General features: G+C 36.8%; 1 protein-coding gene across 4 annotated transcripts in view; it reads left to right on the top strand.

Moving 5' to 3' along the window:
• Positions 1–15,296, top strand: part of LOC139613017 (uncharacterized) — a 36,924-nt gene that overhangs the window by 2,502 nt on the left and 19,126 nt on the right. For 2 of the 4 annotated variants that reach the window (XM_071469283.1, XM_071469282.1), the window contains exons 4-22: positions 1,322–1,610; positions 2,356–2,399; positions 2,810–3,095; positions 3,770–3,804; positions 4,475–4,763; positions 5,114–5,157; positions 5,850–6,135; positions 7,488–7,531; positions 8,362–8,647; positions 9,230–9,258; positions 10,454–10,739; positions 11,097–11,140; positions 11,227–11,300; positions 11,551–11,765; positions 11,860–12,113; positions 13,197–13,325; positions 13,721–13,862; positions 14,688–14,717; positions 15,107–15,151. The exons of 1 other annotated variant lie outside the window; for it this stretch is intronic. In XM_071469283.1, the coding sequence (XP_071325384.1) occupies positions 1,322–1,610; positions 2,356–2,399; positions 2,810–3,095; positions 3,770–3,804; positions 4,475–4,763; positions 5,114–5,157; positions 5,850–6,135; positions 7,488–7,531; positions 8,362–8,647; positions 9,230–9,258; positions 10,454–10,739; positions 11,097–11,140; positions 11,227–11,300; positions 11,551–11,765; positions 11,860–12,113; positions 13,197–13,325; positions 13,721–13,862; positions 14,688–14,717; positions 15,107–15,151 (2,851 nt within the window). Of the gene's footprint in view, positions 1–233; positions 1,115–1,321; positions 1,611–2,355; positions 2,400–2,809; positions 3,096–3,769; positions 3,805–4,474; positions 4,764–5,113; positions 5,158–5,849; positions 6,136–7,487; positions 7,532–8,361; positions 8,648–9,229; positions 9,259–10,453; positions 10,740–11,096; positions 11,141–11,226; positions 11,301–11,550; positions 11,766–11,859; positions 12,114–13,196; positions 13,326–13,720; positions 13,863–14,687; positions 14,718–15,106; positions 15,152–15,296 lie in introns of those variants that run through there. One more of the 4 variants, XM_071469289.1, reaches the window with a different exon arrangement.

Below are 15,296 nucleotides of genomic sequence, written 5' to 3'. Positions count from 1 at the left end.
GTGTCATTTTTGGTCCTGCATACACACTGCATACACATGTGTATAATAATAATAATAATAATAATAATAATAATAATAATAATAATAATAATTATTATTATTATTATTATTATTATTATTATTATTATTTTGGAAACTTCTGACTTTTGCTCCACTAGACTTAAAAGACAAATATTGAACTTTTAACTCCACTACATTTATATGAAGTACTCATTAAATCAAATGCTTTGTCAGCCAACCCTCAGGCTTCTGTTTGGTCACCCTCACACCCCTCTCCCTCCTTCCTGGGGAGGTGTCACAGAGCTGAGTGAAAGCAATCACTAAACACACAAGTGGGACAACTGAATAAAGTTACCCTGTGGACACGAGAGCCAAGAAAAAACAATCTAACCACATTAACCCTCACTAGCATTGCAGTGATATGCTCCATAGCAATGCTGACAGTTAGCCAGCTAGCAGTAGCAACATTTGCTGAACAAATTCATAATATTGGAAAAGTGCTTTCTGCAGTGGAGGAAATTCTTGAGGGTCACTTTCATGGATTCTGCACTGTGTCAGTTTGCATGTGGGCAGTGCCTGTGTGTTTAGACATGGGGAAGGCCAATAGTTTAACAGGAGGGAATTAAACACACAAAAATCCTTTCTCAGACCAGTTACTAAAACCTAAAACAGGGAAACTCAGATTACAAGACACTCAGTGGAGGTGTGACTCCATGCTACACTCAGGACACCATTACTATGTAATAATAATAGTTGTTTACTCCAATATTATTGTTTAAAATCTCATTTACAGAACCTTGAAATTTCAGGAATTGTGCAAAATTGAGTCTAAATGTATTTGGCTAGTGTAATCTAACCTTGTTTCCATGTTAGTTAGCGCTGGCAGTTTTGAACAATACATAGTAGAAACTCCATGCTTACACTCTAGGCACCCCGTATGGAGTACATGATCTACATGATAATCAGATTTTGGTGTGTTTTGCTACATCAATTTGCATATTAATAATGCAAACTTTAAATTTATCTTAGGATTGTTTATGATAAACTACTTGCTTTGTGAGTACTCTTACTGTTTTATATTAGAAGAAAAGATTCAACTGGCTGAAAACACAGAGTAAGTGCAGGTTTGTAAGAGGTAAAGCCAAGCAGTAAAATAATGTCATGAACCTGTATATATAAATAAAATATACTTTTGAAAGGAGACAAAAGTTAGTCACCGGAATGTTTCTAAATAAAAATACACACATTAAAAAACTCACACATTAGATGTGAAAATAAAAACATGTAATCGTGTAATGAACCTTTCCTTTGACTTTACCAGGAAGAAAAAATGGTGTCGGTTATTGAGTTGCTTTTGGAAACACTGGCTGATTTGGGTGACACAGAGATAGAGGACTTCAAGCTGTTCCTCCTGCGTCAAATTTGCTATCACAAACCTTACTCAAACATCACATGGAGGCTGCTCTCAATGGCAGACCTGCAGGACACAGTGTATTTAATGGTCCAGACATACGGTCAACAGTCTGTGGAGAAGACCAAGGAAATTTTAAACAAGATGACCAGGACTGATCTGGTGCAGAGGCTGTCTGACAGCAGATCTAGACCCAAAAGTAAGCACTGAGCTCTCTCTATCATTGATATCTCTCTCTTTCTCATTCTCTTTCTCTCTCTCTCTACATTTATGTCATACTACTTAATGTAATTGACTTTGTATTTTTTCTCTCCCATAGTTTGTGCTTCTCTTCTCTGTCTCTGTCTCTCTGTCCTCATTCTGGTGGCATCTCTGATTCTGGAGCAGCAGGATCCAGATCTGCCACTTTAACACTCATTATTATTATTGTTACTACTGTATTATTTATTATTTATAACACCATTATCTATCGGTATTACCATTATTATTTTTACTGTTACAATTAACAGTGAACAGTATATACAACTGTTCCTGGTCTCGCCCCCACACCCGGAGTCCAGTTCTGTTGGAGGTTTCTTCCTGTTTTCTCTGTAATAATGTCAGGTCCTGACCTTACCCTGTAAAGTGTTGTCAGATAATGTATATTTTGATTTGGAACTATACAAATACAATTTAATTGAATTGAAAAGTATGACAATAAAGACAAAAAGATCATAGAAGTGATCCATAACAAGTTTTTGTCTTATCCTCTCTACATTATAAGTAAGGTTTATAATGTTGAGAAAAGAAGATATATCATGTGCTGCACAAAATATATTTTAAATATGAAAAAATATTGCGAGAGAGCAGGTAAAAATAACAAAACTTTACCTCTATCTACTTTGCCTAACAAACAACACTGTCTGATATCAATCACTCATTTTTTCACTTTTCTTTCTCCTCAGGAAAACACTCAGTGGATGAACATCTGTCTGCACTGATCCACAAAGTGAGCAATGTCTGTCTGACCATGTGAAGTTCAGCTTTTATACAATAAGATGAAGGTTTACAATAAAAAAAAACATTACTGATAATAAATTATTTATATTGGAAGTTTCTCACAGTTCACAGTTTTTGGCAGCACAGTTGGGAGAGTTACAGCCTGAAATACAATTAATTAAAAAAGAGAAACATGAATGAGGTGAGAGATATTAAAGGGTTGAAGGAAAATGACTCATCCTCTGCTCTAACAAACAGATAATATCCAAATGTATCAGTAGCTCAGGTGATCTAAGGAAAACTAATCTTTAAACATCCGATGTCTAATGACACTGAGAACAGGCAAAAAGATAAATCTTTGATTTTCTCAGTGAAGAAATGAAATATTTGCTCCATGAACATACAGTTTGAATTTTCCAGGTGGCAACAATGGCGGCTGTTAAAGAGCTGATTTTGGAAACACTGACTGGTTTGAGTTTTGAAGATCTCCAGAAATTCAAGTGGTTCCTGCAGCTCACTTGCTTCCAGAAGGGTTTTCCATACATCCCATGGAGTCGACTGGAAGCAGACTGTGCAGATCTACTGGTGAAAGTGATGGTGGAGATGTGTGGCCAGCAATCTGTGGAGGTGACCAGGCAGGTTTTCATGGACATGAACAGGACAGATCTGGTTCAGAGGCTGTCAGAGACCAGCTCAGGACTCAAAGGTAAAACAAACAAGACAACTGTCACATTAATCTGTTATAATAAATAGATATGGTTACACTTTTCCAAATTATGGGGCAAAATATTAGATGCAGCTTATAGTATAAAGCAAAACAACAAAAATACCCAAACAGTCAAACAGTCTGAACAAAAACTGAACGTCAGTTGTTTCTTTATTGGGCCACATGTTCCTGTTTGTCCAAGGACTTTTGACCAGTTTTTATTACCAGTCTTGTATTGTATATGGCCTGGTAGGAATGTGGTTAATGTTGTCTTCATTATTTCACATGAATCTGTTGAACCGTCTTTTTAGTGAAGCTTTGATTGGACTTACACTACACTGCACTATGGAGACAGATAGACAGTCTGTATGAGGAAGGTTCTGGTCTGTGGCCTCCTCCTGCCTTCAGTCCACACACCTGAAATCCATCTGTGTCACACTATCATGTGCTAGTAGTGCCTGTAGTTCTGAACCTTTCACACACAGTTTAATAGCAAATGTGACGTCATGTTGTCATCAGGTGTTCATCAGGTGAAACCAGTAATTGATTTGATGGTGTTAGTGTTGAGTAGATGTTCTGTTGACATTAAACAATGTAAACTGACTGCGTCTGATGATAAAACCTGATGTGAAATCAATCATTCCTGAATCTTTTTATGTTTCCTTTCTCCTCAGTGAAAGATGAACGCTGCTCTGCTCTGATCCAGAAAGTGAGTAAAGTCACATCTGTCTGATTTGACACAAAGCTGTGTTTAAAACAATTCATTGAAAATTAATTGCCTTTTCCTTAGACTTCTTCTGGTTGCGGCTTCTTATGAGGGTGCATTTTATTTTGACACTACTCAGTCAGTTATCTATATGTCATTTTATATGTTTATATGTCATTTTTCTGACATTTTAATGACCAAATGATAAATAACTGGCAGAGAACTCAATAATGAAAATAATCATCAGATGTAGGTTCACAATCATCCTCATTTTGAATATTATAAATGATGAACAAAACAAAATTCCAATTTTTTTATCAGAAGTTATTTTAAGAACTAAAGCTGCTTTCTGTTTGCCTTGTGTACACATGAGGAAAATCTTCAGTAGACAATAAAATAAAAAATCCTGAAAATGTTCAAATAAATACAACTACTATAAAAGAGGACAAAAGTGAATCACCTTGATGTTACTAAAGAAATATAGTATAAGTGGTTTGTAAATACCTGGTACATGTGATCAGATATTACCATTGTATCATTACACTCTGTGATGTAGTTGATGTAACCTAAACACATAGCACATTTCTAAAACAAATAACTTGATGAGATGTTTAAAAAAAATAATTCAAGTCAATGAACTGCACTGTTTTTACCTTTCCTTTGAACTTACCAGGAAGAAACGATGGTGTCTGTTATCAAGCTGCTTTTGGAAACACTGGCTGATTTGAGTGACAGGGAGCTCAGGGTCTTCAAGCGAGTCTTCCTGCGTCCAATTCATCATCACAAACCTCACTCAGACATCCCATGGAACCTGCTCACATTGGCAGACCTGCAGGACACAGTGTTTTTAATGGTGCAGGGTTATGGTCAAGAGTCTGTGCAGAAGATCAAGAAGGTTTTAAAGGAGATGAACAAGACTGATCTGGTGCGGAGGCTGACTGACAGCAGCTCAGGACCCACAAGTAAGACAATAAAGACAAAAACATGTTAAAATCATAGAACTGGTGCATGTTTCATCAGTTTATAAGCATTGTATTCTTCTCTTAACATTATAAATTAAGATATTTATAATGTACAGAAAAGAAAATACACCATCTGGTGCAAAAGTTATATTTTCTTACTAATATGAAATATGGAAAAAAATTATGGGAGAGTCAGTCAAAAAGGGCAATTATATGTAAATAAGTAAATATGTAGTAGAAGAAATGTGTATGTAATTTTGTATTAAACCCTTTGTGTTGTACATTTTTGCTCAGTGTTTATGTTCAGTTGTCAGTCACTCATGAGTCATATTTATTTCTTTTCATCATAGAGAAACTCTCCGTAGATGAACGCTGCTCTGCTCTGATCCAGAAAGTGAGTAAAGTCACATCTGTCTGACTTTATACAACAAAGCTTTCATTCAACAGATGCAGGTTGAAAATGATCCACATTTTGAACATGCAAGGATACAACCCTGACTTATGATTTATCTTGGATATTTTTCATAGAACTGAAGCTGTATTCAGGTTGAGCTCTTCAGCAGTTATTCTATCCAACAATAACGTTATCATATCTTTACCGCTCAGGATGAGATGAGGAAATGTCAGGTTGTACATTTCCCTGACCTTTTCCTTCAACCTTTACAGTAAAGAGAACTTTAAAATCTTTATCCAACATAATCATCTATTGTACAATGTACAAAATATAAAATATGAAATCATGAAAATAGCTGCTGTGACTCATTTCAGTGTTTGGTAGCACAGTATGTGAGAAACAGTTGCAGCCTGTAACTTAAAAATGAACCATTTATAAGAATTAAACGGTGAAAGGAAAGGGGTGTCAATGTTTGCTTTGTACCTTGTGCCTCTCAAAAACAGAAAAGAGAAGAAAAGAAAACAGTGAACATACTATAATCACTATGATAGCAATCACCAAATGGATCAGTACATGATGTGATCTCGTAGAAAACCTTGTAACACCCATGTCTACACTGATAAAATGCAAAGAGACACATTTGTAATTGTCCCAGTGGATTAAACGCCCCATGAGTGTATTTATTTTTTCAGGTGGCAACAATTGCAGCTGTTAAACAGCTGCTTTTGGAAAACCTGAATGATTTGAATAACGAGGAGCTTCAGGAATTCAAGAAAGTCCTACGGTTGACTGACTCCCCGTGGGATGCTTCACTCAGCTCATGGATGTTGAGTGACATTGGAGACAGGGCCAATATCGTGGATCTGATTGTGGAGATCTCCGGCCAGCAGTCTGTGGAGGTGACCAAGAAGATTTTCCTGAAAATGAGCAGGACTGATCTGGTTCAGAGGTTGTCAGAGACCAGCTCAGGACCCAAAGGTGAGAAAGACAAAAACTCTTATATTATATTGTGACAATGACCTCGTCACTGATTACGGATGGCACATGGTAAAGATACTCAGCAATACTTTTCCAAATGGTCATTCAGAAAAATAATGCCTTCTGTCTTGGTGGTGGATGCACACACCCCATTAAAACTACAACCTCAACTTTACACACACATCCATTGCAGTTGTACGTACAACAGAAGAAACACTATGTCATAGATTTGTCAATTCAGGTCAGTTTATTTATAATCATCTCATTTTACCAAAGTGTCACCATGTTTGGATGCTCCTCTCCTCTACAGTTCTGGGGGCTGAAACAGAGCAGCTACCTGCTGCGGCCTTCTATAGCAGCAGTAACCTGCACAGGTGTGCTAATGGCAGATGATACCATGCTTAACTGGGTCATGGGTTATGTTGCCTAATTAGTTAAATTATAGTGAGATTTGTGGATTTATTTAAGTAATTTAATTGGTAAATTGTAAAATGTCTAATAAATACATTTCATGATTCATAAAAAATAGAATAAAATAGTCTCAACAAAAATGCAATATTATCAGTTTGATGAGTGTAGTCATTTATTTATTTATTTTTTTGCAATGAACTGCATTAGATTGTGTAGGTGTATGTGTCATTTTGCAGTAAATTCATTTCATTTTATTTCATCTTAACCTTTTAAAGTAAGCTTCATTAGAATTCTTTAAACTATAGGAATTAACTTCAGTTTAGATCCAACACTTTTCATACTGAGTATATTACCTGATGTCACGATGGATAGATATTTGATTTATCTATTGAGAATTTTGCTCTTAATGGCAAAAAAAAAAAAAAAAAAATAACAACAGTCTTTTGGCTGAAGCCACAACCCCCCAAAATAATACAATGGAGAGACAGGATAAGAAAGGTCCACACCATGAAGAAAATCACGAGATTACAGTTGGGAAGAGACAGGTTCGCAGAGAGATGGTCACCATTACTACCAGCAACGCCACAACTCTAGTCACCACCTTTTTCTTTTCTTATTTCATTTATTTCATGGTTTTTATTTTTAAATGATTTTAATTATATTCTAATTTTTAATGTACTTGTTTCTTTTATTTTATGCCACCTTGAAAATCCATTGGTGGTTTGTTATGTTAATTTACCAGGAATTCTATTGTGAACAACAAAGAAAAAAAACATCTCATATTGTTTGGGACAGATATGAAAAAAACAAGTGTAACTGCATAAGCATCTCCTCCAAGTTGTACGATTTGTATGTTGAATAAAAATTCAGTAAAAAAAAAAAAAAGTTTGTTAAATTTAGATGATAATCCTGAGTCAATTTAAACTTTCTTTTCTCCTCAGAAGAACACTCTGGTGATAACGATCCACCTGCACTGTTTGAGAGAGTGAGTCTAATTTCAGTTCATTGTCATTTTGCTTTGGACCCAAATGCTAGACTCAGCTTTGGAGGCATAGTAAAAGTTCAAACAAGTTAGTTTTATTGCAAATTGAAGTAGCAAAGGATCTTAAATGATGGAGCGGGGCAGGCAGTGTTCATTTAGCTAAGCTAGTCTCAACAGGTTAGCCGTGGAGCTGTTGTGTGGGGCCTCTCTGGAGCACTGGGTTAGCTGGTTGAATATGAGGAAAACACAGCAAGCAGGGACAGCTCCGGGTGTGCAGACCAAACCAGGAAGTCAGCAGACACTGGATCCGAGAGACAGGCAAACAGGGTTAAACTAGTGCAGGAAAACTCGAAGAAGCAAAATATTCTCCAATTTAAACTTGGAGAGAGAGGAAGGCACGAAACGACCTGAAGGAAGAGTGGAGAGCAGGATCAGCAGACTCAGGAGTAGTGGAGGAACTGGAGCGACAGGTTCAGGCTGGAGCAAACACCAACAGACAGAAGAACAGACAGAGAAACAGACACGAAACAAAAGAAAGGGGAAAACAGAAGAAGAAAGATACTGTTTACATTATAATGTTTTACTTTGGATGATTCTCAGGGTTCGTGAAAAAAAATCAATACACACACAGTACTCTGTGAATGTAAAGAAAACAAGGTAAACATATACTACATATACATATACTAACCAAGTGTTTCATTGTCTGAGTGAACTTTCAGTTATAATATATAATATAAATATTATAACATCCACACAAATTCAAAGAAATAAATCTTTAACTATTTCAGTCAAGAAATTACACATTTGCTCAATGTATCATTCAAATTTTTCAGGTAGCAGCAAAGGATGCTGTGAAACATGTTCTGTTGGAAACACTGAATAGTTTGAATCTCAAGGAGTTCAATAAATTCAAGTGGTTGCTGCAGTTCACGTCCTTCCAGAAGGGCCTCCCACAAATCTCATGGAGCCAAATGGTGAAGGAAGATGGGGCAGCAATGGTGGATCTGATAGTGGAGAAGTTTGGCCAGCAGTCTGTGGAGGTGATCAGGGAGGTGTTCATGGACATGAACAAGACTGATCTGGTTCCGAGGTTCTCAGAAACCAGCATACAGGTCAGAGGTAAGACAAAGACGACAAAAAAATCTCACATTACACAATCACACTTGTCATAAATGTCTAATAAATTCATTTTATGATTCAGAGTAAAAAAGTAAATCTGCTTCAGTTCACAAAATAGAGTTGAGCCTTTTGCTCTCTTTGATTTTCACAATGAGTTGGTTTTAGTGTCATTTTTTAAATTAATTCTTTGTATTTTATTTTTTGAAAAAGCAACTGGACCTTATCTATTGAGGGGGAGGAAAATATTAGGCACAGTCTCCATAATATACAATGCAGTGCATAACACCAAATACTTTAACCTCAAATAGCATTATAAATTATACATTTTGACACAATTTCAACAATATAGTCGTTACAAACGTAGTATTTGTTGCAGAGATTTTGTATTGGATTCCTTTAGACTTAATGGGTGTTAATGATACGATGTCCAACTTCTCTTACTTCTCTTACTTCAAAACTGAGCAAATATTTGCAGAATCTTAATCCTTCATATTATGTTTTCTTCACAAGAAACTGAATCTGACTAAAGTTGTCAAAGTTGTTACTCTGATACCCTGAAGTTTCTATTGTCTTTCTCCTCAGCGAAACAACTGACTTCGCTACTCCAGAAAGTGAGTAATGTCACATCAGGCACACTTTACACAACACAACTTTCATGTCACAGTTACAGGTTGGAAGTTATTCTCATTATGGTCTCAATAAATAACAATTATATATCATATAAATGAAGTGAATGGAATTGCTGTCACCAAACTGAGGCTGGAATCCAAGTGAAATGTTCTACACCAATAATGTCATAATAATGTTACAGTATCTCTACCACTGAGGATGAGAACATGAACAGTAAATGACCTGTCATGTATGTTTTTCCTCACTTTTCACTTTGTACACAAACACACTGCATTCATCAAAAAAATGAAAAACTGGAGATACTTTTATTGTAATCATGAGATCTTATCTTGAATAATTATAAACTATGTATCTCATAATTATGACTTACTGTCTCATAATTATAATCAGATAATCAGGTACACTTTACACAACACAACTTTCATTTAACAGTTACAGGTTGAAAGTTATTGTCATCATGGCTGCTATACAAAACAAATGATATATGTCGCCTCACAGCAAGAAAGAACAAACCTCAGGCCTTTCTGTTTGGAGTTTGCATTCTCCCCGTGTCTGTGTGGGTCCCCTTCGGGTGCTCTGGCTTCCTCCCACAGTGCACGCTAGGTTGATTGGTGACTCTAAATTGCCCGTAGGTATGAATGTGAGTGTGTGTGGTTGTTTGTCTCTATGTGTCGGCCCTGTGATAGACTGGCAACCTGTCCTGGGTGTACCCTGCCCTCGCCCAGTGTCAGCTGGGATTGGCTCCAGCCCCCCGTGATGGGGTTTGGATAAATGGTATAGATAATGGATGGATGGATAGGATGGCTCTCACCAAACTGATGTTGGATGAGTAAAAATGTTTTACATCAATATTGTTATAATAATACACCAGTGCTACCACTGAGGATGAGAACATGAACAGTAAATGACCAGTCATGTATGTTTTTCCTCACTTTTCACTTTGTACACAAACACACTGCATCCATCAAAAAAATGAAAAACTGGAGATACTTTTGTTGTAATCATGAGAACTTATCTTGAATAATTATAACTTCTGTATCTCATAGTTATGTCTCATAATTATAAGATACCTAGATGGTTAACTAGTTGTTACTTAAATGTTCACATTGATGGAAAGAAATTTGTTTGATAAACAAAGTGTAAATAAATATCTCCTGATCACTGTGACTCCATCAGGATTTAACCATGACATCAATTAAGGAGAAACTTCTGGAAACACTGGAAGATTTAAGTCATGAAGAGCTCAAAGCTTTCAAGTGGCTCCTGCAGCACACAGAAACAATGAGAGGCCTCCCAGGAATCCCAAAACACCAACTGGAGATGGCACAAAGAGTTGACGTAGTGGATCTGATTGTGCAGACGTACGGTGAACAGTCTGTGGAGGTGACCAGGGAGGTTTTAATGAAAATAAACAGGATTGATCTGGAGCAGAGGCTGTCAGAGATCAGCTCAGGACCCAAAGGTAAATTATGTGAAAAAAACTCACAATATTGTTCCAACATCAAACATTTGGTGCACATATGTGTAATTGTTATAGTTACTCACTTTAGATCAGTCACTGTTTAAGCCAAGCTAATGTCTGTCTGTCCACCACTGTCCATTCACTCCCCAGTCCACATAAGGCATGCACTGAGGCAACAGTAACATGTAACTAGTCTGTACTTTGTACATAACTGAACCCTGTGAGATGCTGTTTGTGCTGTGTAACATATAACACAGCACATAGTGCAAAAGCAACAGAACATATTGAAAGTTACCATATGATTTTATATATCAACATATAATTATTTAAAAATGTTTTTCAATGTGTCTTAACAAGGACCTTCAAGAAGCTTGGAGCTTGAGGGCTGTGGAAGCACTATGGTAATCCTTTACCTTCATTCATTTATTTATCATTCATTCATGTGCTCATTTAGATGACAGTTGACTTTTATGACTGTCCTCCGCAGCAGGAATCCAGCAACTGGTCTAAACTTGAACCTGAAGTGAACAGTACAGATGCAGATGAGGCTCCATCTTACAGGTAAAATAACATCTTAAATACTGCAGCAAAATACACACAGCAAACTGGAGCTATAGGGAAAAGTTGAGCTAAGCTTCTCTGTGCTGTTACTGGTTATATCACTGTAACATGACAATGACAGTGGCACTGCAACATTTCACACTAAATAAAATCGGGACAGATATTCTCAAAATTTGACATTTATCCCATTGTGTCTCTGATACAGTATCTTCGTGCCCATAAACAAACTCACTTCACTTGTTTGATTCAGTCTACAGTCTGAGGCAGGACACTTTGAATGCAGCGTCTCTGCCTTACGCTGGGTCTGTACAGAGAAGGTCAGCCTCAAGTACCAGTTTTTCTCCTGGGAGGGACACATGGAGAGGATGGAGAGCAGACAGTACATGGCTGCAGGTCCCCTAATGAACATCACAGTCATTGCTGGGAAGTTAGATGAAGTGTACCTGCCACACTGGATCTGCATAGGTAAGTGGACTTTTTACATTTCTCATAGCATGAGTACAAAAACTGATGCGATCCTTTTCTCCTCACTAATTGTGTGTGCTTGTATTTTTTGCAGATGACAACCCAACAATATTAGACAAGTTTGCAGTCCTGCACATAGATGACTGTGGAGATGTTGTGGAAAAAGTGTCTGAGGTCACACCATCCCACGTCAAGTTATCTGAACCAGTTTTCTCTCCAAGAGCGGTCCTGATGAAAGCGGGCTTTCCCGTGAAAATAAGCTCATGTGTGTTAATATACTACAAACCCAACACACCGTTCCTCAAACTTCACATCTACCTGATCCCAAAAGATCCTGCTCTACAACAGGTTATTGAAGTTCTTACTGTCACCAATTAATAACATAGTAAGATTAATGGTACCAAAGCCAACAATGGAGGTATGAGGGTCAGTGTTAAATTGTGAGAATAGTGTCTTTAATATTCTGTGAGAAAAGATGTTCTATAATGAAAATAAAATCACACTTGAGGGGAAAAAAGTTAATATTGTCAGAATAAAGTTTTCAGGTTTTGAAAGTATAACAATCAAACTTTTGTGTTATGAAAAAAAATCTTAAGCATCTGTTTAAACTGGTAGTAATTATTGATGTGTGTTCTTCAGTTTGTGTTGGCCAACACCACCCAGGGGTGTGTGTCCATACTGATGTAGGTGTGTTATGAAAATGACCAACCTACACCGTTTAGTTTTTGCTGCTGCAGTAGCACTTGTGACAGACAATGGCCGACAAACTGGTCCCCTCATATGATGTAAACTCATTGGTGAATCAACATAACATGCAAATACTTATAAATAAATGTAAATTAGTTACAAAGTACAAAACTAATAATAGTGAGGATTCATAAGTTACTTTGAATGTTAAAACATTTTTAGCTCACTGTGAAGTCATTAAATGCTACCAGATGTGTTCTCAGTTCCTATAGAAATATTATTATATTGGGGTATACAGTATATGTGACATATCTTTATTTTAAGATTTTTCTCAGTATTTCTCAAGATTTGATTGTGGAGAGGCTAACAGAGTTACACATCTGAGAAATCATCCAATTGCTGTTATGAATTTTGACTTGAACAAACTGGTTATGTGATACCACACTGATGAAATTATAATAATATAATAATTATAACTTCAGATCCAACATATCCCTCATTTTACATTTTATATGTGGGCCACTCTCTCCCGTTTGTTCTTAACCACACTTCTACAAGAGGTTATTTGGATATTTTCCTGAATATAACTATTTCTGAAATCTCACATTTTATTTTTTCCCATCTGAGACCATAATACCCTTGTGTAAAAATCACATTGCTTGTTCATGAATGTATTTTAAAATACAGATGACAGTGTTTGTAACCTTGAAGCAGCTTTGTGCTTATGCTGTATTTTTTTTCCAGACAGTGGATAAGAAGGAAATCTCCAACCAGTACAAAATAATCACAAAGCCACACCCAGACAAGTACCTGAAAATGCAGCAGGGTTTCATCCTCACAGCAGACATCAACACAGCAAAAATTCTCCCAAAGGTACAGCTTGTATTTTCTATTAGCAGATAAACCTATGAACATTGTGAATTGTGGTGCACATGTGTAAGGTAATGTAGGATTACTCTCGTGACAGATCTGTTGACATTAGCTACTTAAAGAGAGCCGCTAACGCTGCTCAGTGAATGTGGAGTCAGCCTCGTTCAGTGTGTGGGAGAGAGCAGCTTCATGTTCAGCTGACCACACAGCAGCCAGACAGAAATGTGAATGTGAATGTGCTGCACGTGCACATCCCAACAACCAATCACTAATCAGTATTTACATTTGACCAAGGACCTACTTATCTTTTGTTTTTGTTGTGTATGATTGAACTTGACTTTCTAACTTTGGTGAAAACTTACTCCTCTTTCTTTTATGCTATATTTGTTTTTACAAAGGTATTAACCCTCAGATATGACAGCCAAGACCCAAATTTCTATGAAGTGTTCATTGAGAATCCAAACAGAAACGTCTACCTCACACTCTCGTACTCTTCCACAAATAAGGGAGAATCTGTGTGGACCTGTGAAATTCGAAACGGTCAGTGATTATTAAACAATATTAGCTACACTATATGAAAAAGATCAATTTAAGTAATAAATGTCAATAATAAATGATCATATTTTATATCCCAATGATGATGCAAACTGAATATGGACCTGCTGTTCTGTAGGTGTAATAATCTCATAGCAACTCGGTGTATGTGTTTACCTGCCATTTAAAACATGCTAAAATTTCTGGGAATGGGAAAATGGGGTCCTTCTGAGTGGAGTTTGCATGTTCTCCCTGTGCCTATGTGGGTTCCCTCCGGCTCCCCCCACAGTCCTCCCAAATGTGACACTGCTACTTGCGGTTCTTAAAATGAAAATAAAGACGATCTGAAGTGATCAGCTACATTAGACAACCGCCTCACAGCTGTATGCCTCCACCACTCAGACTAATTTCAATTTACATCCTGTTTATCAAGAGTCATGTAAAATATTAACCATTTGTGTGAAATTTTGTCATAATTGCTTTGTGAAGTCTTGAGTAATTGCTAAAAAGTTTCTTGTGAGGTCACCGTGACCTTTGACCTTTAAACACCAAAATGCAATCTGTTCTCACTTGAGTGAACATTTGTACTACAATTGAAGAAATTCCCTCAAGGGTTTACAGAGATAATGCGTCCACGAGAAAGGGACGGACGTACAACGTGAGAGCAATATGCAGTTATGAAAAGGGTCCAGAAGCAATGATAAGCACTTTATCTACCACCCTTATTTTATTTGGCTGAAATGCCTTGTTATCGAACCTTCTGCTGTGAATGCAGTACATAAAACCACACTATCACCAAAACCATGTTTTTTGTTCTGCTTTCTATTTCAGATGACTATCCAAACTCTGGTCCTTTAGAAGGTAAGATACTGCAAATGAGTATTTCAGTTATCTGCTGCACTTTTTTCCAGGTAGATTAGATTTACTTGTAATTTCATTCATGTTAAAAATGACGCCTCTGTCTGTAGTTTTTAAACCAAAGAAGTAATTGTAGGATATCAGACATCACTTGGACTCTATGGCAACACCAGTGTCTCCAGTTCTTTTAGTTTAGTTATTATTTAATTTCACATCACACATTTTAAACAAACTTAAACAAAGTTGTCTTTGTCTGAATTTACAGAGCTGAACTAGGCCTGCTATTTGTTGTAGTACTCTTGTACTTAACTTAGCCTGCTGTACTGTAGTCATTAATGCATGGAGGCCAGAACAAAGCATTTATTATTCAGTTATCATTTCATGTGTTACAGTTGCAGAATCAGCAGCTGTTCCATGCTATGGTGCTGCAGGGAGAGGTGGGCATGCTGCAAAAAATAATTATATTGTTCACCTTAAAGACAACATTAAATGTTATGTTTATCAGTCGGCAAAACACATTCTGTGGATCCTTGAGCTCTAATAAACATGATGAGTGTATTTCTTTCCAATATTGCAAAGCTG

Source organism: Trachinotus anak, unplaced genomic scaffold, assembly GCF_046630095.1.
Source record: "Trachinotus anak isolate AG129_WGS33_773 ecotype Australia unplaced genomic scaffold, CSIRO_AGI_Tana_v1 ptg000032l, whole genome shotgun sequence".
Taxonomy (NCBI): Eukaryota; Metazoa; Chordata; class Actinopteri; order Carangiformes; family Carangidae; genus Trachinotus; species Trachinotus anak.
The sequence above is the reverse complement of the archived record's forward strand: the minus strand, read 5'-3'. Positions and strand labels throughout refer to the sequence as shown.